This window comes from Chelonoidis abingdonii, chromosome 2 (assembly GCF_003597395.2).
Source record: "Chelonoidis abingdonii isolate Lonesome George chromosome 2, CheloAbing_2.0, whole genome shotgun sequence".
NCBI lineage: Eukaryota > Metazoa > Chordata > Testudines > Testudinidae > Chelonoidis > Chelonoidis abingdonii.
The window spans coordinates 248,402,866-248,424,716 of record NC_133770.1 but is presented as its reverse complement, the minus strand read 5'-3'; the positions used below and the strand labels follow the sequence as shown (position 1 = coordinate 248,424,716).

Genomic DNA, 21,851 nt, shown 5'->3' with positions numbered 1-21,851 from the left:
GGTGCCTACAGGCACCACGTTGGGGACCTCTGTGCTAAATGTTCTTCAGTTAATAACTTTTCTAAATGAAGTATTGCTAACTGGTTACATCACTTGCTAACTAATCTTCCTCTTTGAACTGTATACTGCCCTAGGTAGAAGAGGAAATCCAGACGCTGTCACAGGTGCTAGCTGCCAAGGAGAAGCATCTAGCAGAGATCAAGAGAAAACTAGGAATCAATTCACTGCAGGAACTGAGGCAGAACATTACCAAAGGCTGGCAAGATGTGACTTCTACTTCAGCGTATGTCCCTCTCACGAATCTGTGTTGGTTAAGTGAAAACTGTTCCTGTGCTGTTAAACTTTGTAATATTTACTAGTCAAACTTTTTTACAAATGTCTGAAAAAACAGTAGCAGCCTTCTTGAGGGTATCAAGTTTAAGGTAAAACTACACTTCGTTAAAATCTAGCTAAGTCCCTGTCCCAAAGGGGCTTCTAACAACCCTGTCTCTATAGTGCTTTTTCGTTTATGCAGAATAGGAATCGTGGCAATTCTGTTTTGCCAGCACATAGCACCACCAAATCAATACCCATCCCCCTTTAATTGTCAAACTATTATAAATCTTTCCCTGATGTAGGAAAAGAAATGCACAATACTACAATGGGCACTTGAACCTGGGATTTTATCCAAACAAAATTCCAAAGATTGTCATTTTTAACATCACTCAACTGGCGGATATCTGAAAGATCTGCAGTAACTATAGGTATGAAGTAAAAAGTTTATATGGGAAAGTTTCATAACATTGAGATTCTGCACAAAGCCTTTACTCTTACTTAATCACCTCTTCAAGCAGTTTTTCACTAGAACCACATGAAATTTAGCAATCTTGGTTTCAGCCTTCAGTTTAAATTGCTTCTCCAGTGGCCATTGAGTGTGTTGCTTGGCTTCATGCAGAAAAAGCAAATTGATTTCTAGGTTAGCCTGCACTGAAACTTGAGTTGATGAAAGTGACTAAGTGTTAAGGCTAAAGGGACCATTATTATCTCTGACCACCTGCAGAACTGGCTGCAGAATTTCAGAGTGTTGTGATTGGGGCATATTTTGGATATCTATCTTGATTCAAAGACTTAATGTTCATGTGGGTTTTTTAGATTTTTGTATCAAAATGTTGCACAACTTGCAACTGTCTGTCGACTTACTAATGGAATCCTATTTACCTCTGGCTGTTTGAATATAGATATAAGAAGACATCAGAAACCCTGTCTCAGGCTGGGCAGAAGGCTTCTGCTGCGTTTTCATCAGTTGGCTCAGTCATCACAAAGAAGCTGGAAGATGTGAAGTATGTTTCATTAATCTTATAGTGAAGTTCAGTATGTGGTGGGGAGAGTGAATTATTAATTTCACTTGTACTTCTGATCAGTGAGTAAAGGCACAGACTAGTATACCAGGAACCTGCAGAGCATCTGCTGCTGACTTGACCTGGGTGAGAGAGTGGCTGCTTGTGGAATGCACTCCTAAAATCATTATATGCAATTCTATTCATATAAGAGGTTTATATACGCAAAATAGTTTACTATTAAAATATTTTACTTCTAATGTCACTTGATTCTCTTTAGAAGAATTTTACACAGTAAGTATTTTCATCGGTACTCGTTGCTCCTGGTTTTTTTTGGCTATCTCAGCCTATGGAAGCACATTACATTCTCTTATGACTGTTTAAAACTTTTGCATCAAAATCCATTTTGTATAGATAGCTTTTGGTGTTCTGTTTGCTTTCCTTAAGTCATGTTTTGTAAGCTATTTGTAACTTTATTTCAAGAGCCTGATTTTTATTACCTTTTTATGAACTATTGCCAATGTGCCAGGTTAAAAGCTGGTAACTGCCAAACTGAAAATCTGTTGCTGTCTTGTGCCAAAACTGCACATCCATGATATTTGTATCTTTCATGCACGCTAATATCAAAGACAATTTAAAATGCTCCTCTGTTTTTGACCAGCAGGAAAGATTTCCCCCCCCTCCCCCCCCCGTCCCCGACTCCATTAACATCTGCAGGCTTGTACAGTCCATGCAATTGCACTGCTGTAACTACAGGAATTTGCGAAATTCCTGTTTATCTTGCCTCTGTCTTGCTGTAGCTTGTCTTGCATTAATGGACTAAATTATTTGCCTGTTAATTGGCCCATAGAAATGTAATCCATTTAAGAACTGAACTGCATTGGAAGTTAATAAAGTGAGCCCTGCATATCAAGTGCTGCCATTTACCTCTCTTGCTTCTATAAAATGAGTGCTTGAGAAGTAGCTACATGAGATTAATTTTACTAGATTTATCAGAACTTCCTTTCTTTTTTAATGCTTACTCTGGCGTCCTGCAGATTGCAGGCATTTTCACATTCCTTTAGGTAAGGTGGGATTTAGAATTGTTAATACAACTTCAGCACATAATTGGTTAGCCTTTTCCACATCAATTTTTAAAATTGGTTTATCTAGGCAACACTTTTATGTCCCTTCATAGTAACTACACAGAATAAAAATAACCTAATCTTCAATGTCAGGGGCTGGATTTTGTCATTTTGGGCAGTTCCTAAATGAACAAGAAATCCAGATATACAATAAAACTGTAATACTTTCTTTTTTTAAAAGTAAAAGAAAGGAAGCTGAGAGGTGGGGGAACAGTTGTGAAAGCATGTTATAAAGAGACATGAAAAGGCTTTGAGGTCAATGGCATGCAGAATTCCTTCCTCTAATGTCTGATTAAAAGTTTTGTTTGTACCACATATGTTTGTTCAGCAGTGCATTGATAGAGTAGCAGTTTTCCTTTCAGTGTCTCTCATCACAGTAGCTGTTCACTGGTACCACAATACTTGAGGCTAAATACGTTTCGAAGTAATTAATGCATACTGATGTCTGTAATCTACTTAGCTACACTATTTCTCACCCGTTATATACTATTTTTGGAATTCTAAGCAAACTTAAATATTTAACTTGCAAATAACTCAGATTTATAAGCAACTGAATAGGCAAGCTACTAAATTTAATGTGGATCACTTTAAATTTGGTGGATCACTTTGGTCTGACTAACTGTAGCATATAAGGGGTTGTCATAAACAGACAGTTATGGGTTAATTCCTCTTTTTTACTTATAAAGGGTTAAAAAGTTCACATAGCCTAGCTGACACCTGACCAGAGGAACCAATGGGGAGATGAGATTTTTTTCAAAGCGGGAGGAGGAAAATCAGTTTTTTGTCTGTTCAGAAAAGTTTGTGCCGGAGTGAAGGATCCAGGAATCAGCCATTTAACATTTCTTAAAAGTTGTAAGTGTTTAGAGAAGGAATGTATTAGATTATGTTTTTATTTTGTGATTCAGTTTTTGCATAGTGGAAGGATCAAATTGGGTGTCTTTGTGTAACTAAGGTTTTTGCCCAGAGGGACATCCTCTGTGTTCTGAATCTGTAGTCTGAGAGTAGCTTGCATGCTAATCTCAGAGGTATTCCTTTTACCCTTTTTTTTCTTTAAAAGTCTTCTTTTAAAGAACCTGTTTTTCTTTTTTTTTCCTTTAAGATCCAAGGGTTTTTTGGATCTAGGCTCACCAGGAATTGGTGGGGGGGTGAATCAGTCTCAATCCTGCCAGAAAAAGGGGATAAAGACTGGGGAAATATTTGAGGGCAGGACAGTTTCCAAATGACTCTCCCATAAATATTTGTTTAAACAATTTGGTGGTGGCAACTACTAGATCTAAGCTGGTAAATAAGCTTAGGGGTTTTCATGCAGATCCTCATGTCTGTATCCTAAAGTTCAGAGTGGGGGTGACACCTTGACAGGGGTAATAAATATTGATGGAATTGACAGTTTAGCTGCATAAAGAATATTCACACAATACCACATAAAAGGTTCTGTATTAAAAAGGTAAGGTAGTTCAGGGGTAACATGCATGAGAAACTATAATACTTGAATGACTGTATATTTAGAAGTATCTTAACAGTGTGTAACGGACATATGGTATAAATATTTTAAATTTTGAGTCCGATGTTTTGCAAAATATTCTTGTCTTCAGTGTTTTATCCCTACCAGTGCCTCTTGGCTCTTGGTAAACTTTTTGGTCTGTATGGCAGGCTCACGAAATTGGGGTTGGGATGTGGGAGGGGGTGCAGGCTTCAGAGTAGTCCAGGGTATGGTCAGAAATGAGGAGTTCAAGGTGTGGGGGGAGCGGGGAGGGTTCTGGGGTGGGGCTGGAGATAGGGGTTTGAGGTGCAGGAAGGTACTCTGGGCTAGGATTGAGGGTTTTGGAGGGTGGGTTGGGACGTGGGAGTGGTGGCTCAGGGCTGCAGGCTTTGGGCGGCGCTTACCTCATGTGGCTCCCAGAAGCAGTGGCATGTCCCCCTTCTGCCTCCTATGTGAAGGCACGGCCAGGCAGCTCTACTATGCACTGCCCCATCCACAAGTGCCACCCTTGTAGCTCCCATTGGCTGTGATTCCCAGCCAATGGGAGCTGCAGAGGCCCCTGGCTGCCCTTATGTGTAGGAACTGGAAGCCGGACATGCTGCTGCTTCCAGGAGCTGCATGGGGCAAGCCACAGACCTCGCTCCCCTGCTGGAGCTTGAGTGCTGGATTAAAATGGCTGGCAGGCCGGATGCCACCTGTAGGCCATAGTTTGCCCACACCTATGCTACAGAGATCTATTTAATAGAGAATCTGTTTTAAAGCTAAATGTGCTGTTTCTAAGGACCTCTTCTCACTCCATCTTGATCGCTGAAACCTGATCTTGCCTTTGACATGATACCTTCAGACACTTACAGTTTGTGTTTCTATTCTTGCTTACTGGTCCAAGTCCTCCTCAAGAGGACATAGTAGATCTGGTAGGTTTCCTTCTTCCTTCCTCCCACTTCCTGGATTCTACAGTGATCCATTATAATACTCCAGATCCTTTTTCAGTAGTACTACTGTCTAGCTAGTTACTCCACATTTTGAAGCTGAGCATTTTTTGTTTCTTTCCCGTAAGTGCAGTACTGCTGTCTATTAAATTTCACCATGCTGCTTTCAGATCAATTCTCTAGCTTATCAAGGTCATTTTGAATTCTAATCCTGCCCTCCAAAGTGCTTGCAACCCTTCCCAGTTTGGAGTCACATGCAAACTTTAAGCATACTCTCCACTCCATTATCAAGTCATAGTGGTAACATTGAACAGAATGAGCCAGGACAGACTTCTGCAGGACCCCACTAGATATGTCCTCCCTGTTTGACAGTGAACAATTGATAACTACTCTGAGTGTGGTTTTTTTTCAACCATTGCGTATGCACCTTGATCATAATCGAATCTATAGCAAGTTTCCCTAATTTGCTTTTGAGAATATCCATGTGGGTTGTCAGAATCACATTTGCTGCTTCCTCAGCCCATTTGTCCAGCAACCCTAACAAAGAAGGAAATTAGTTTTTGTTTGGCATGATTTGTTCTTGACAGATCCATGCTGGCTAGTCCTTATAACTCTAATAGTCTCTCAAGGTGCTGACAAACTGATTATTTAATAATTTGTTCTAGTACATTTTCAGGTATTGAAGTTAGGTTGACAGGTACTAAGGACCCTGGGACTCAGACCAATCTTTGAAAAGGGAAACAATTGCTCTTCTTCAGCCCTCAGGGACCTCACCCATCCTCCATGAGTTTTCAAAGTTAATTGCTAACAGTTTGAAAATTTCGCCCTAGTTCTTCCTTAGGATGAGTTTAGTCAGGCCTTGCTGTTTTGAATACAAATAGGTTTAATGCCTAACAAATAGGCATTAAACCCCTCAGCCATCTTGATGTTGTCAATCACCAGCTCTCCTTCCCCACTAAGTAGTGAACCTACACTTTGCTGCTTCAAGTGCTTGCTCATATCCACTCCAGTTAGGTGTGTGCACACCACATGCACAGTCACCAGAGGTTTTTCCCCTAGTAGCACCCATCGGGTCGGCTATGGAGCCCCCTGGAGTTGTGCCTCCATGATGCCACTTATAGGGCCTTGCCAACTCGCTGCCTTTCCAGTTCCTTCTTACCACCAGTGATGGTTGTTGGAGTGCTTTCTCTCTTGCTTGAGTGGTCCCCTATTAGCTTTTGCTTACTTTCTCTTCTAAATAGTTTAGATAAGTTTGAGTTTGTTACCGGGGGTGGTTCTCCCCATTTTTTCTGTTCCCAGGGCATGCCTCAGTCCCAGGGGCTTAAACCATGTGGAGTCTGCCAAAAACTGATGCCCGGGGCAACCCACACACTCAGACTTTAGGTGGGCTGTGAGTCCCATTAAATGGACAGGTGTAAGATCTGCAGGAGTTTTCATCCCTTCACTAAAAAAGAAAGCTGCTGCTGATGGAGGTAGCCCTGTGGCTGCAAGCTGAGTTGAGACCTGGGATTCCGGCACTGGGCTCCTCCGCATCAGTGCACAGTGCACCAGCTCTGATTAGGGAGGCTGCACTGAGGAAGGACTCTGGGACTAGAGACCCTTGGCACCGGCACTCCCTGGCATCAGACTGCCCTGTGCACCAAGTCTCAGCACCACTCCTAGTCACCTGTGCCTCATAAGCACAGGAAGACTGACAGGGCGCATCCCCTCTTAAGCGCCAGAGTGTGAGCCAGCTAAGGGAGCATGACCTGTGCCAGGCCACTCTGCAGCAGTGCAACGTACGGCACTGTCTACTCTGGGTCCACAAGCAGGCCCATTTAGTCTCTTCCAGTGGAAGAAGGACCTTCCCTCTACCCAGAAACCTTCAAGGTGGGAAGGGATCTTATAGCCCTGATGGGCCCAAAGTCTCCTGAGCCCAGGAGACCATCCGCCTTGAAGCCTCCGGCACCAGAGACCATTGTGCCATCCAGAGGCAAACCCTTGTTGACATGGTGCTACTCACCCTTTTCCCAGCACACCCTCGCCACATGTCGAGGAGCTGGAGCAGAGGCCAGGCGGAGCAGAGGTAAGGCATGACCCAAACTTTCCCTCCAGTGCTGTGGCCACAGTGGCAGATGCTACCACAAGCACTGGTGGTGCAGTAGCCTTTCAGGACCCTGTGACCATACCACTAGTCCCAGGGGTCTGTCTCAGGGCCATCTTTCATGGTCAAGTCCAAGGAACGAGCAAAGTCCCAGAGCATGGTCTCTTCCCGTGGCTTGGCCACTGTTGCCAGTGCCACTCCTGGCACTGCATCCAGCACTACCAACACTCCTAGTACCGACTCTGGTGCTGCAGCTTATGAATGCGTTGAGGAGCCAGATAGCCTTGGCATCCTCGTCATCCGAGGAGGCCATGAGGGAACCTCTTTGGGACTCCTTCACAGGACACCAGAGTCCATCTTGAGCTGTTAAGATGGGTAGCACAGAATCTGGGTATCCAGATGGAAGTGGTCACTGAGGTTTCAGACCCAATAGTGGACATTTTGTCTCAGGTGAGTCCCATCTGGGTAGCTCTTCCCCCTAATTAAGACGATACAGGAAAACAAAGACCCTCTGGCAAACTCCAGCTTCCCGGACCCCTATATCAAAAGGGGTTGAGAGGAAGTATTTTTTACCCTCTAAGGAGTACAAATATCTTCTCACACACCCCGCCAGACTCTTCGGTGGTGGTGGTGGCAGTCAATGAATAGGAGAGGCAGAAGCAGCAAGGACCCACCCCCTGGGCTAAGGACACAAAGACGCTGGACCTCGTTGGGAGGACGGTTTACTCCACCAAAGGGCTCCAGCTTTGCATCGCTAACCAGCAGGTGATCCTTAGCCACTACAGTTCTAAGCCTCGGGACACAATATCCAAGTTTACTGAGCTGGTTCCTGTGGACTCCAAGTCTGAGTTTTCTTCCCCTGTAGATGAGGGCAAGGCTGTGGCCAGGATGACATTACAGGCAGCACTGGACTCTGCAGACGCAGCAACTTGTGCCAGGTCATCAGGTATACGAATGTCGTTGCTCCTGGCTGCCTTGGGCCTAGCTGGGGAGGTTCAACATACAATACAAGGCCTCTGTTTCGAGGGGCCGATGTTATTCTCAGAGAAGACTGACTTTAAGTTGCATAGTTTAAAGGACTCTAATCCTGTCTGAAATAGCTGGAGCTGCACACTCCAGCCACTCAACGCAGACATTTTAGGCCTCAGCCTATTTCTCTTCTGTACCAAGGCCAACCCAGACAGGACCACAGTTGAAGGCGACCTAGAATCCAGAACTGCTGTTGCCAACTCCAGCCTCCAAACAACCAGGGATTTGGTTTGTCCAAACAACCACCAGGCCCTAGGCATGCCTTCTTAAAGATGTGCCTGAGAATGACATACATGGTAGCCAACTGGATCCTTCCTTCCCCCACCCTTTTTTTGGCACATCTATCTCATTTTATACTGGGCTTGGTCCCAAATCACCTCCAGACCATTGGGACCTTCGCATGGTAGAAATGGAATATTACCTCCAATTTTCTTTCCCTCCTCCCCTTGCACTGCTCCACCCCCCCTCCCCTTTTCAGGGACCTTTCTCACAAGCAACTCCTTATGCAGGAGGTACAAACAATCCAGTTGGCAGGAGCCATGGAGGAGGTTCTGCTGGAGCTCAAGGGCAAAGGGTCTTAATTCCCATTATTTGTTAATACTGAAAGCAAAGGGGGGTCTCAGACTCATCCTGGACCTTTGCAACCTCATAGGTTCACAAAGATGCTAAAGTTACAGATGGTCTCTAGCCATCATTATTCCTTCCCAGGATCCAGGAGCTTGGTATGCTGCCCCCAATTTTGAAGGATGCATATTTCCATAATCCCATCCCACAGGCATTTCCTAAGGTGGTGGTGGTTGGTGGTGATGCTCACTACCAGTTCTCAGTGCTCCCGTTTGGGCTGTTATCAGCACCTCAGGTGTTCACCAAATGCATGTCAGTCAGGGCCGCCTTCCTGCAGAAAAGACAGGTTCAGGTGTTCTCATACCTCGATGACTGATTAGTGATGGACATTCCAGGACACAAGTGGATCAGCCGGTCAACCTGATAAGATCCACCTTTGACTCGCTGGGTCTCCTGTTAAATACTCAAGTCAATGCTCACGCCTACTCAGAGAATAGTTCATAGGGGCAGTGCTAGACTTGAGACAGGCCAGAGCATTTCTACCTCAGTCACGTTTTCAGGCCATACATGACCTCAGGCAGTTTCCTACAACCACAGCAAAGAGTTGTCTGAAACTGCTAGGCCACATGGTGTCATACACGTACATGGTCCAGCATGCAAGGCTCAAACTCAGACCTCTCCAGACTTGGCTGGCATCTGTGTATCAACTGAGCAAACAGTCTAGACAGGGCAGTCATGCTTCCACCAATGGTTCTCAAGTCTCTTCAGTGCTTGCTTGACCCTGACACTGTGTGTAAAGTGTGACATTCTTCAAACCACACCCTTTGCTGATGTGTCAGTGATCAATCATAACGATGTGGTGGGAAGCTCACCTTAGAGCACAGAACTCAAGGACTCTAGTCTCCAGAGGAGCTGTCGCTTCACGTCAACATCAGAGAGCTGAGAGCGATTCATCTGGCATGTCAGACCATTCGGCCTCATCTGGAGGGCAAATGCATATCAGTCCTGACCACACTACATAACAGCGATGTTTTATATCAACAGACAGGGTGAAGCATGCTCCTTTCCCCTATGTCAGGAAGCCTGCAAGCTCTGGGAGTTCTGCATGACACGCTCAATGCTTCTGGAAGCTTCCTGCTTCCCCAGATCTCAGAATGAGCTAGCAGACCGTCTCAGCAGGTCTTTTCGCAACCACAAGTGGCCCATTTGCCCGGACATAACAAACAATATCTTCCAATGGTTGGGTCTTCCCCAAGTTGAGTTGTTCACCACAAGGAGCAATAGGAAGTGCCTGTAATTCTGCTCCTTCCTGAGCTACAGCCAGGGCTCATTGGCAGGTGCATTCCTTCTCCCATGGAAGGACCAGCTCTTCTACATGTTCTCACTTCTCTCCTCCTCTTCCCACTTATTCACAAGGTTGTCCTCAAGATCCAGAGGGACGGGGCCTCTGTCATCCTGGTAGCACCAGCCTGACCACACCAGCATTTGTCCACCATAGTGCTGGAACTCTCGGTGAAGACTCCAATACCCCTGCTGTTAGTTCCAGACCTCGTTACTCAACATCATGGCCAGCTCCAACACTGAAATCATGAATCTATCCATCTCACTGCTTGGAATCTGTGTGGTTGAGTCCACTCAAGCTTGCATGCTCAAACCCCATTAGGGAAGTTCTTATGGGCAGCAGAAAACCATTGACCAGGGCGGTCTACTTAGCCAAGTGGAAAAGATTCTCTATTTTGTGTTTGCAGAGCCATGTCCTTCCATTACAATCTTTGGTCCCCCTTTGGTCTTGGACTACCTACTAAGGTTGAAACAGTAGGGCCTGTCATACTCATTGATAAAAGTTCACCTGGCCGCCATCTCAGCTTTTCACTCAGGAGAGTTGGGCCTCACTATTTTTGCTAACCCTATGATGTGACAGTTTCTTAAAGGGGATAGACAGGCTATCCCTTCAAATTCAGCAGCCCACCCCCCACCTTGGTACATTAACTTGGTACACTCAAGGCTGATGGAGCCTCCGTTTGAACCATTAGCGACATGCTCAACTACTTTACTTTACTTGCCTTTATAAAGTAGCCTAATCCTAGTCGCCGTAATTTCAGCCAAGAGGGTCTCTGACTCAAGGCCCTCACATCTGACCCCCCCCCCCCCATATACTACATTTTTATAAGGACAAAGTGCAACTTCAACCCCACATGGTGTTCCTCCAGAAGGTGATCTCCAACTTCCACACAACAAAGACCTATTTCTCCCAGTCTTTTTCCTGAAGCCCCATTCCAACAGCTGTGAGCAGAGGCTCCACTCCCTGGATATTTGGCTGGCTTTGGCTTTTTTATGTTGAACGAACAAAACTGTTCCACAAGTTGAACCAGCAATTTGTTGTGGTGGCGGACAGGATGAAGCGCCTCCTGGTGTCCTCCCAGATAATATCGTCTTGGGTCACATCCTGTATCTGGATATGCTACACTTAGCGAGGTTGTAACATTGGACTTGTAAGTAAAGTTACTTTAGTTTCCAAGTTGGACTGCTGTTAATTCAAAAATATGCTTCATTCTAATCAGTTGTCTGGGCTGAGTTACTGAAGACAGATCATAGCTACATAACAAACATGATTTCTGGTACTATGAGAGTTAAACTACACCTCCACCCCGATATAACGCTGTCCTTGGGAGCCAAAAAATCTTACCGCATTATAGGTGAAACTATGTTCTATCGAACTTGCTTTGATCTGCTGGAGTGTGCAGCCCCACCCCCCTGGAGCACTGCTTTACCACATTGTATCCGAATTCATGTTATATCAGGTTGCATTATATTTGGGAGAGATGTATTTCCAGAACTGTGCATGGTTTTTGAGGTCATTGAAAACTTCTCCATTGAAAGCTGAACACTGAAGCGTGTGTTTACAGTGCATGTCTCTCAAAAGACAATATGCTAATACTATCTTTGAAGGTCACTTTTTGTACACTAACTTTCTGGGTGGGTGGGTTTGTAGACTGTAATACCAGGGGAAGAGTAGGCATCCTTTTTTTTTTTTTTTTTTTAAAAGAGACTCCCATCTCAAGAGGTGAGAGCCTCTTACAGGGTCAGACAGGTGGCTGACCACTGCTGGAAAAATGTAACTATTGAGTGCATTAGAAAATGTATTGAGCAGAAACTTGGCATCCAGCAAAGTTGGGATCTGTGCCAATTCTCTCATCACATAATGGGACTTGGTACAGAAGTGTGACTCATCCTGAAGGCAGGGGATAAAATAGGCTCTATAAATCTAATTATTAGAAGCTGGGCCTTCTACAGGGACATGGGTGGCAGATACACAAGGTGAAACAATGAATAAACATGACTGGAGCACAGACACAACCTCAGCAAACTGGTAGCTGACAAAGAGTTTGACTTGCAGTATATGGCACTACTACCCAACCTTCAGTCACATATTCAGTTAGCAACATGTCCTGGCTTATCTTAAAGCTTTTTAACTCTTCGGTGTCTAAACATCTCCAGAAATCCTTACATTCTAAACCTATTCTGGAAACTTTTTTCATTAGTACCAAAGTGGCTCTACCATTGAGCCCCTAATTTAGGGAAGACTGAGTTGCTATCAGAATGAGATGAATGACTAGCTACTGCCAGGGAGGAGAACTCTCATATGAAAGTACACCTCTACCCCAATATAATGCGACCCAATATAATACAAATTCGGATATAACATAGTAAAGCAGTGCTCCGGGTGGGTGGGACTCCGTGCTTTGGATCAAAGCAAATTCAATATAACATGGTTTCACCTATAACATGGTAAGATTTTTTTTTTTTTTTTGGCTCCCAAGGACAGCGTTATATCAAGGTAGAGGTGCATTGACTCTTGATTCAAGATTAAGCATCCAGGTACGGTTGGAGAAGACACATGTCCAATAAAACTGCTCTACAGAAGCTGGTATGGTACTCAACTAGTACAGACTACACATCTACAGTAGAGTAGGACTAAATATTTGGGAGGGATGGGGAATTAAAAAATAAGTGAGTTTTTCATAGGGAGGATTAAATTGGCTCAAGTTATTACTGTCTGAAACAATCTAGTTGCTATTGGGTCTATGACCCTCCTAATGACTCCTTCCTAATGAGCAGTTGTCCACATCGCTTAAACCGTATCACTAACTACACTCCTAGTGATGGCAGGGATACGATTTAATAAGTATGAAAACTAAACTTGTGGTTCCTCAAAAACAAAGTTAAGGTTAAAGCTGGGCAAGAAACTCTTCCTGTCCCACACTGGGACAAAACAGACCTAAATCAGAGCTGGGACTTGACCTGGGTCTGTGAGATCCCAGGTGAAAGCCCTAACCACCAAGCTATTGGCTTTTCTGGGACAGTGAAGTGATATGTCCAACTATTTTGTTGGAAACTTCCCAACCATCTGTAGTTGAAATTAGGCCTGTTGAGTTACTATGACTAATCCTAGTGAAAGGTAATGGATTGACAGTCCACAAAACTGAGCTGTTTCTAAATGGTGCTAGTGAACTAATATTCAGCTCCTGGATCCATATTGACTTGAAGTTCGCTACTCCATATGCAGGAATCCCATTGCAATTAACGCAGTGATAGTCTGAAAGAATTTACCCTTTTAACGTAAGCAGCATTCAAGGGGAGGGAATATGTGAATGATTAGCTTTTGGCATTCACTTGACACTACCAGAATTGCAAACATAACATGTTTCTCACTGTCTGAAAAATTAATAGGTAGATAAAGGACAAAGGAATTATGTTGCAACTATGCAGAATGTACTTTTTAACTGGCATATTTTTAATAAAGTATTACTACAGCTCTCTTGCATGTTCTTTATGCATGTGTGCATGACTCTAGTTTATTTGAAACTGCCCTTGGGAAAACAGTTGTGGTCTCGGACATCTTCAGTTATGGGGAGAAAGATTCTCTTTGCATGGAACCTGATGCATAGGGTTTCTAAGCAAATTGCTTTTCATAATTGATCATAACTAACTTCACACTCTCTCTCCTTTTCTTAATGCTGACACTTAGTATACGCTCCATACAACATTCAATTAGCATGCCTGTTATGAGGTAATGTATGTCTTAGTATGTAATTCAGCTATTGGATATGTGTATTGTCTTACTAGTTGAACTGATCCTCTTTCCTTCCCCCATCCCACCCACATGTGTAGAATTAAATACATGGAAACATCTTGGTTTTTAGAACAATTTACCATACTGACTTAGGATAAAGCATGTACTGACTGTTCTTGCAGAAAGTTCATTATTTCTTTGAACTTGTTCTATTGGCAATTACGCATCCTAGACATATTTGCTTATGGTGAGAAGCTGAATGGTCTTTATTTTCTTAAAAATATTATACTACTAAATGATTTCAAATTCAGAACTGTCTACAGCTCTTCTAAAATGAAGAGACTTACTTTCTTATTAACCCATAGGAAAGTAAGCAGTTTGGCCTCTGACCTCAGTTTTTCTCTTGCTGACTTTTAATTGCTTAAATAAGGTTCAGAGTACATTACAAACACTAAGGCTGGCTGCATCAAAAGTAAGCATTCCTCCATCTGGTGACACAGATTAAGGCATAAGGTCACACTGCAATTTGGTGGCAATTGATATAGAATCCTTGGGTGACTTACTGAGACTCCTGAAGTCAATGTTTGCCATTTACTTCAGTGAGGACAAAATTTCACTCGTCTAGGCTGCTACGACTAAACACTGTTTCTCTTAGGGTATTGCATTTTACCTTTTTCATAGTTTAATAGTCTCTACCTGTGAGAGATGGGGAGAATACTTATTACTGTTGATAGTGGCTGTCTCGAGAGGGACAGGGTAAATAACCTTTCTTTCACTTTTGAGAGACAGATACTATGAGTTGTCTTTAACAATCACTCGCTAGCCTCTAGAGTGATTGGATGTGACTAAATTGTCTTACTGAGCTAGCTAACTTTTCTAAGCCAACAGCCGTTAACCTTTTTTTGAAGAGTCAATAAAAAGTTACTAATGACAAGTTAAATCTGGCATTCTACAGTACCTTACCTTTGTAAAAGGTACTGTCACTGAGTTACAGGCAATGAGTAACTTCACTGAAAACTTCTTTTATTCTGCTGTTAAGCACTATAAAGAGTGCCTCAAAGGTAGTAATAAAATGAGCTTCTTGGCTTGCAGTTGAAAGTTCTAGACATACGTTTTATTTGAAGCTCTTCAGCTGTACAATTTAGGCCTACAGTAGCTGTTTACGAAATGTTCAAAAACTACTATCCAAAAGATACATTAATCTGAGGGCTGTCAAAAGCATGTTGACATAGGACAGGGAAACATGGATGCATTGTCTCAAAACTAACCTAGTATTACTGTGCTCATGTTCTCACTTTAAGAAACTAACCACTGGGTTTTTTTTCCCTAGAAATTCTTCTACTTTCAAGTCATTTGAAGAAAAGGTTGAAAACTTAAAGGTAAATCTAACTAGTTGCCTCTGGAGACAGTTATTTTATGAGAGACTTAAGCTGGGACTTTTGAAGGAACCTAAATGTGGTGCTCAAACCCCTTCCCTTAAATTTCAGTGGCAGCTGGGCAACTAACCTCTTAAGCTGCTTTTTAAAAATCCAAATGTCATTTGACAACCAAGTAAATTAATGCTATGAAATGCAGGGGTATAGCCAACTATGATGGCTTCATGCCAGAAAATCCCCAGTTGGGAAGACAACTGCTCTCTGGTCCACTCGTATGCTCAGAACAGCACAAATGGGCTGGATCATGCTGTTTCAGTTCAGGACAATTGCACCTGTATTTCTCCTGTATGATCCGAAAAAGGCTACTCTTTCTGACTTCCTGCCATTACCTCTTGGATGGAAACATGCATCTCTCTCTCTCTCCCTCCTGACTCCAAAATATGTCCAAGCTACACAATTCCCTGCCTACACTGGAAATTCACCAGCAGCCAGAGTGCCTAAGCAAGCCTGCTTTACCTTTGCTCCTCTCATGTTAAGCGATGTAACTGGCAACAATTACGTTAGCACACAGCTCTTTCTAAGCAACCACATTTATTAAGGGAAAAGCATTAGTGAGAGAACATAAAATAGCAAACCTGCATGCAAATACGCTTATCAGAGATCACCCCAACTCCAAGCAGGGCTCTGGCTAGAGAACAGCCCCTCAAACCCCACCAAGGGGTTTTTCTGTGGTTACAAGTTGATAACTGCTGTGGTGCAGAACCAGCACACTATGAATGGAGTTGCTCTTTTATGCCATTTGGGCTTTGATCCTGGGAACAGGTAACTTGTAGACAAGATCCCCATCCCAGGTCAAAGCTTCAGAAGATCAGATCTGGAGGTGGATATTTGCATGCCCCTCCTCACAAATATTTCCTAGGAAACCTACTCCATTAACAGCTCAGTCTTATCTTAGCCCATTGTTTTGTTTTAAAGAGTCCTTTGATGCTCATAACACTTACCAGAGTTTACATTAATCATGTCTTTCCAGACAAGTTGCAAATAATACCACCACAACACAAACTTGAATTTTTAATAGTGAGGTTCTAAGATACTTCATTCAATAAAGGTTGTCCAGGAAACTGCCTTTCACATATAATAGAGAACCTGGTCTTGTATATCCAGGATCTATACTGATTTTTAACTTCAAGGCTGAAAAGGTTTATTCTGGCTTACATTGGGAATGCAAACTCTTGCATGTTACCATCAGAAAGTAAGGAATATGTGTGCAATTCTGTTGTAAGATGTACGTGGTCTTAGAAAACCTAGAGCAGAGATACTTGGAATAAATGTTTGGTTTTTAAAAGCCTTTCAAGCCCATGGCTGTAGTAAACTTGCACAGCATTTGCAGGCAAGAAGCCATTGCTCTAGGAAGGCAAAGGACCTTTGAGATGTGTAGAGGCATGAAATAGTTTGAAGAACTTTTGTCACTAGTCGTCGTTTTTTTTTTGTTTTTTTTTTTTGTTTAGATGGCTTGAAAATTAGCAATACTGTTTGCACCTTGGAGACTCCACCACTTTTAACCATTGAGAGATCCACTCTTGAAACTTTACCCATATCAAAGCTATAGCAGACCTTGTAAGAGGGCTATGTTGCTTTACATTGTTGACTATATCCACTTTTATGTCTTTGGAGTTGTCTTGTATTATGTAAATATCTGGCAACATGTTTGTACGTTATCAAATTTGTAATTTATGCGCAAACATCTCACATCACTTGAGCTTGGAATGAAACTGGAAAGCGATTAAAAAACTAACTGCAAAATTGTCTAAGTCATCACAGAGCATATCTGAGGTATGGGCTGTGGCAGCAATCCTGATCGCGGGAGTATTTTTGCAGTACTAAAGGCCAAAGGAGACCCATGTGTTAAGCTATGATTGGAGGGTTGCAACATTTTCCTTCAGTGTTTTTTCTCTAACTCGCTTCTTCCACTAAGTTGGCACTGAAGTGCTGCTCCTACCTCAAGTATTGTAGGGGCAGTTGATCCTGGAAAAACTGCTCCAAAGGATAATTCCCCCAAACAATCTTGACATGAAGGTACTGTTTGTTGCCAAAACTTGTTCAAAATACCTGGCTATCTAACTGTGTTTCAGCTATGGCTTTCTGAAAGGGTTTATCTAAACTATTATGTATTTAGTCTAAATTGGAGAGAGCTCAGCCTGCTGGAGGTGAAACTTTGGAGAGATCATTAAACTCAAGCTGCCAATGCTAGTACCACAGAAACTATTACAGAACAGATACAGGAGGACGAGACCCAGTGAGATTCCTGCCTTTGTCCTGCTACTCAACTGCACAGATGCTGGCAAGCAAAACTAAGCACATTTGTAATGTTCTTACCATTTGTAGCTGTTCCACCAGATGTGCTTTTCTTAGCACTTAGCTTTATATCAACTATTGATAAATATGCTTGTTTTGGGTTTAAAATAATTTTTTGGAACTAAGTAGATTGTATCAGCCTGGCTTTTGGGGGGAGGGAACATTTTTTTTATCCTTTTCAAGTACTTAAAGGATATATCCCTGATTTTTTAAAGGCAATCTCTAAAATGTTCTTTTTGAAAAAACTTTAGACAACCTACTAATAATGCTTACATATAGTTATGTGGACTCTCATGTACTTCCTTTTTGGATGCTGTGATTATTAGCAATTCTCTTCACTTATTAAGAATTGGCATTCTAATGTTTTAATGCTAACCTGAAGTTTACTTCACTCCTTCAGTGGTTTCAGTGCAACAGTTCTCTAAAATTGGACATCACACTTGGAAGAGATTACTCCAAGCTGTCCAGAAAAGGATTTCTGTTTCAAACACTCTGAATAACATCACTATAGCAGGTTTCCACAAGTGTGTATTAATCTAAACCTGTTAAGTCCTAAACTGCATTTGGTGCACTGTGGGGCAAAGAACATAATCCTAAGTAGCATTCAGACTTACTGACTTCTCTGTGGGTCCTGTGACCAGACTTAATATCCTACAGAGTGGGTTCTCCAAGTGCTCCAAATGAAAGTTAGATGCTTATGCTGCTGGATTTTAGTATCTGAGCCAGTTTGTTTACCCCAGTACACTATGTGATTCTTTACTTGAATGCTTTAATGCCTGATTTTTCGCTGTGGTAAAACAAGCCCAGTCACTGTAATAATGGTCTACCACTACCGGTGGTGGTGATTCTAAAACTTCTATTCTGAGTATTAATATTGAAATCTTACACTAAAAACATGGAGTGGAGATGAATGTGAACACATTCCTACAGCTCAGAATGCTAAGGAATATGGCTTTATGAACTTGGTCTTGGGATGTCTGCAAAAAATATTTCTAACAAGTCATTACTGATTAATTCCCATAACTGACTGGAATTAAATGTTTGGTTTTTTAAAGCCTTTCACGCATGCTGTATGTAAACTTGCACAGCATTTGCAGGCAAGAGCCATTGCTCTAGGAGGCAAAGGACCTTTGAGATGTGTAGAGCATGAAATAGTTTGAAGACTTTTGTCCTAAGTCGTCGTTTGTTTTTTTGTTTTTTTTTTTTTTTAGAGGCTTGAAAAAATTAGCAATACTGTTTGCACCTTGGAGACTCCAACTCCTGTTTAACCATTGAGATCCACTCTTGAAACTTTACCCATATCAAAGCCTATAGCAGACCTTGTAAGAGGGCTATGTTGCTTTACATGTTGACTCATATCCACTTTATGTACTTTGGAAGTTGCTTGTATTATGTACATATCTGGCACATGTTGGTCGTTATCAAATTTGTAATTTATGCCAAACGTCTCATCACTGAGCTTGGAATGAACTGGAAGCGATTAATTAAAAATACTAACTGGCAAAAAAATCTGTCTAGTCGAATTCCAAAACCACTACACAATTTTCTTTAGACACCATTGTACTGCATTTCTGATGAGCGCTTTGATAGCACTTCACCTCTAGTGAATATGCTGTTACATGTGAGCAGCTTAATAAAATCCTATACATGAGCACTGTATTACCACTGTCATTAACAGCACAGCTGTAAATGTGGACATTCCACTCTTTTTGGAAAAGTCATAGCTACCTATAGGCCTAAGCTTTTTTTAAATCAATTTGAAGGACTGAATTTACATATGAAATATTCCCTTACTATCCTCTGCTCCCCAAGTAATTGGGAACATGTTGGAATCCTCCTGTCTTCATACTCATGGCCTCGTGACCACTTTTCACTTATTTCTTGGATATATGGGCTGAGTTGGTTCTATCCTGGAAACTGATTCAGGAATTTACTATGCCTCTTGTCGCACAAATGTAATTCATGAACGGTTCCTGGCCTGAGACTTAAAGTTCAGCAGAGGCTGTAAATCAGCAAATAAAACAAATGACAACCATACAGGATCAAAATTCCAGTAACACCAGGGTACTTTCCCATCTAATATGTTTAAACCACCCTACTTTAGTGCTACAATATATGGTATGATTAAGTGATAGTAAGGAAATGTTACACGTGCACTAGATTGAAACTAATATCAGTACAGTGGAACACCAAACTACTTAACTTTTTGGCATAAAATCAGCTGTTTTCTGTTTAGGTTTTGTCTCTTCTAAAGCAGTTTTTTAAAAAAAATGCTACTCTGAATAAGTAGGATTCCTAGACTGAAGGAGCATTCCTATCTCTGCCTGGTTTGACAGTGTCAAGCAAACACATTGCCTGCCATCTAATCAAGTCAGCTATTTCATTCTCCCTGTTGACTCACTGAAGCATCTCTCATTCTGCTTCTGAGGCAGGCTTTTGCCTGAGGCAGGCTCTTAGAGCTAGTTTGGCACAAACCTCCCCAGTATACTGCCTCAGTGCTTCATACTTAATGGGTTTTCTAGCCTGTTTTTGCTCACTCCTGTCTGTGGGATCCAGCAGCACCAGCTGCCTTAAGAAGGATGACCATAGGCTGCCATCACATAGCCATTTTTGTATGGTCTGGAGAAAATCCATAGGGCTTGAGTTTTTCTCATTACATTACTTTAGCGAGAGCCCCTAGTTTCCTCTTCAGGTACAGTAGAAGAGTCTTGCCTAGGCCTAACCCTCTTTTTGCTGATGTGATGAAACACCTGAATCCTGGCCAAATGTAAACTGAGCTAACAGTATGGGATAAACTGAACAGGTACACCCTGGAATCCTTAGGCAGTAAAATTCCACTCAAAACATTGGCAAGAAATCTGAGGAGCAGTTTCAGTTGACACATCTAGGGAATGTTTTCCCACTAGCGTGAAATGCAATTAGGAGGTCCATCTAAGATGTCTTCAGTACCTGAATCCTATCAAGTGAGACTTTTGCTTCGAAAGCCTTGACTTGAAATGGCTGAAAAGCAACCCTGGACATCAAATTTCTAGAACCATAACCTGTGATCTAGTCAACATCCTAAGCCAGTTAACACTTATCCCACTCAAAAGCAGGGAGTGTTTTTGTGCTCCTTTGATATCCAGGGCAGCTTCTGTTAGGAATGGGACCTATCTGCAAAGCTGGACCTCTGTGCTAAAGATGGATGCAATCGTTTGTAATTAGCTACTCAATCTAGCAGACAATTCTCTAACTAACTTGGTATCTCTATACATGTCCTACTTCTACTGCTACTCAGTTCTTAAACTTTCACTACCTGCTTTCTCATCTTTATTTCCTATGTCTCCTTTCACGTTCCAGTCTTTAAATGACACTTATCAAAAACAATATGCTTACTATTCCAGTCCAGTGACTTTTGTACCAAACTGCTGCTGCTGCTTTGAGTGCTTGCTCATATCCATTCCAATTAGGTGTGCGCGTGCCGCGTGCATGTTCATTGGAAGATTTTTACCCTAGCAACACTTGGTGGGTCGGCTGGGCGCCCTCTGGAGTGGCGCCGCATATATACCCCTGCTGACCCAACTACCCCTCAGTTCCTTCTTATCGCCCGTGTTGGTCACTGGAACAGTGGAGTGCGGTTTTACTGACCTCCACCTCCCTAGCTACTCGTAGTTCTCTAGTTATTTTTTTGTGTATATAGTTAATTTTTATCGTTCATAGTTAGTGTATAGTTAAGAGGGGTTTGGGGATTAGCCCCTTCCCCGCACCCGGTATCGGGGCCCATGCCTGGTTCACCGGGTTTCAAACCGTGCTTGGCCTGTCATAAGCCGAAGCCAACAAGAGATCCACACGAGTCCTGCCTTAAGTGCCTCTGGGAATCTCACCTGACAGATAAGTGTTGCATTTGCAAGGCTTTTAAGGTGAGAACAAAAAAGGAGCAGGACTTCCAGCTAAAGCAGCTCCTCATGGAGGTGGCTCTTACCCCTCCGCTTCGCACCGATGCTGGTCAATTGCGGGCAGAAGCACCTCACTCGGGCATCGGACCGTGCTTGGTACTGCCAAGGCCTCTAGCACCGGCCGGTCGCCGGCAGAAAGTCAACTTGGCACCGCTCGCTGTCCTAGGTCGAGAGAGCCTAAGACTCCTGCTGCTTCCGTGCACCTGCACCGCAGCCAGAAACTCGTCTAAGTCAGATCGCCCGGCACTTGATCACTACCAACGACCTTTCAGCACGCGTCGCTTCTAGTCCCACAAGGCCGTCAAGTCCGGTGCCTGTCAGCTCGCGGCGCAAGCCATGGTTGGCTTACTAATTCCATCCACGCCGGAGACATTCTCAAACGGCGAGGGATCTGATTGCTAGGATAGAGTTGATGCTGCCTCACCGCACTGCTGGTTGCGGGTAATAGTCTAACAGCACGCCTGCTTGATAGAACCATTCTCTGTGGCACAGCAGAGTGGCACTGTTCACGATCACTGTCCGCAGATGTTCTAGGTCCTGTCGCCATTCCCGCTCCTGACCTGAACTGCTCGCAGTCCCAGCACCT

General features: G+C 42.9%; 1 protein-coding gene across 5 annotated transcripts in view; it reads left to right on the top strand.

Moving 5' to 3' along the window:
• TPD52 (tumor protein D52) overlaps positions 1 to 21,851 on the top strand; it is a 230,081-nt gene that overhangs the window by 45,005 nt on the left and 163,225 nt on the right. For 3 of the 5 annotated variants that reach the window (XM_032763350.2, XM_032763353.2, XM_032763351.2), the window contains exons 3-6: positions 135 to 283; positions 1,218 to 1,319; positions 13,555 to 13,596; positions 14,930 to 14,978. In XM_032763350.2, coding sequence (XP_032619241.1) covers positions 135 to 283; positions 1,218 to 1,319; positions 13,555 to 13,596; positions 14,930 to 14,978 — 342 coding nt within the window. Of the gene's footprint in view, positions 1 to 134; positions 284 to 1,217; positions 1,320 to 13,554; positions 13,597 to 14,929; positions 14,979 to 17,151; positions 18,510 to 21,851 lie in introns of those variants that run through there. The other 2 variants (XM_075063082.1, XM_032763352.2) reach the window with 2 other exon arrangements.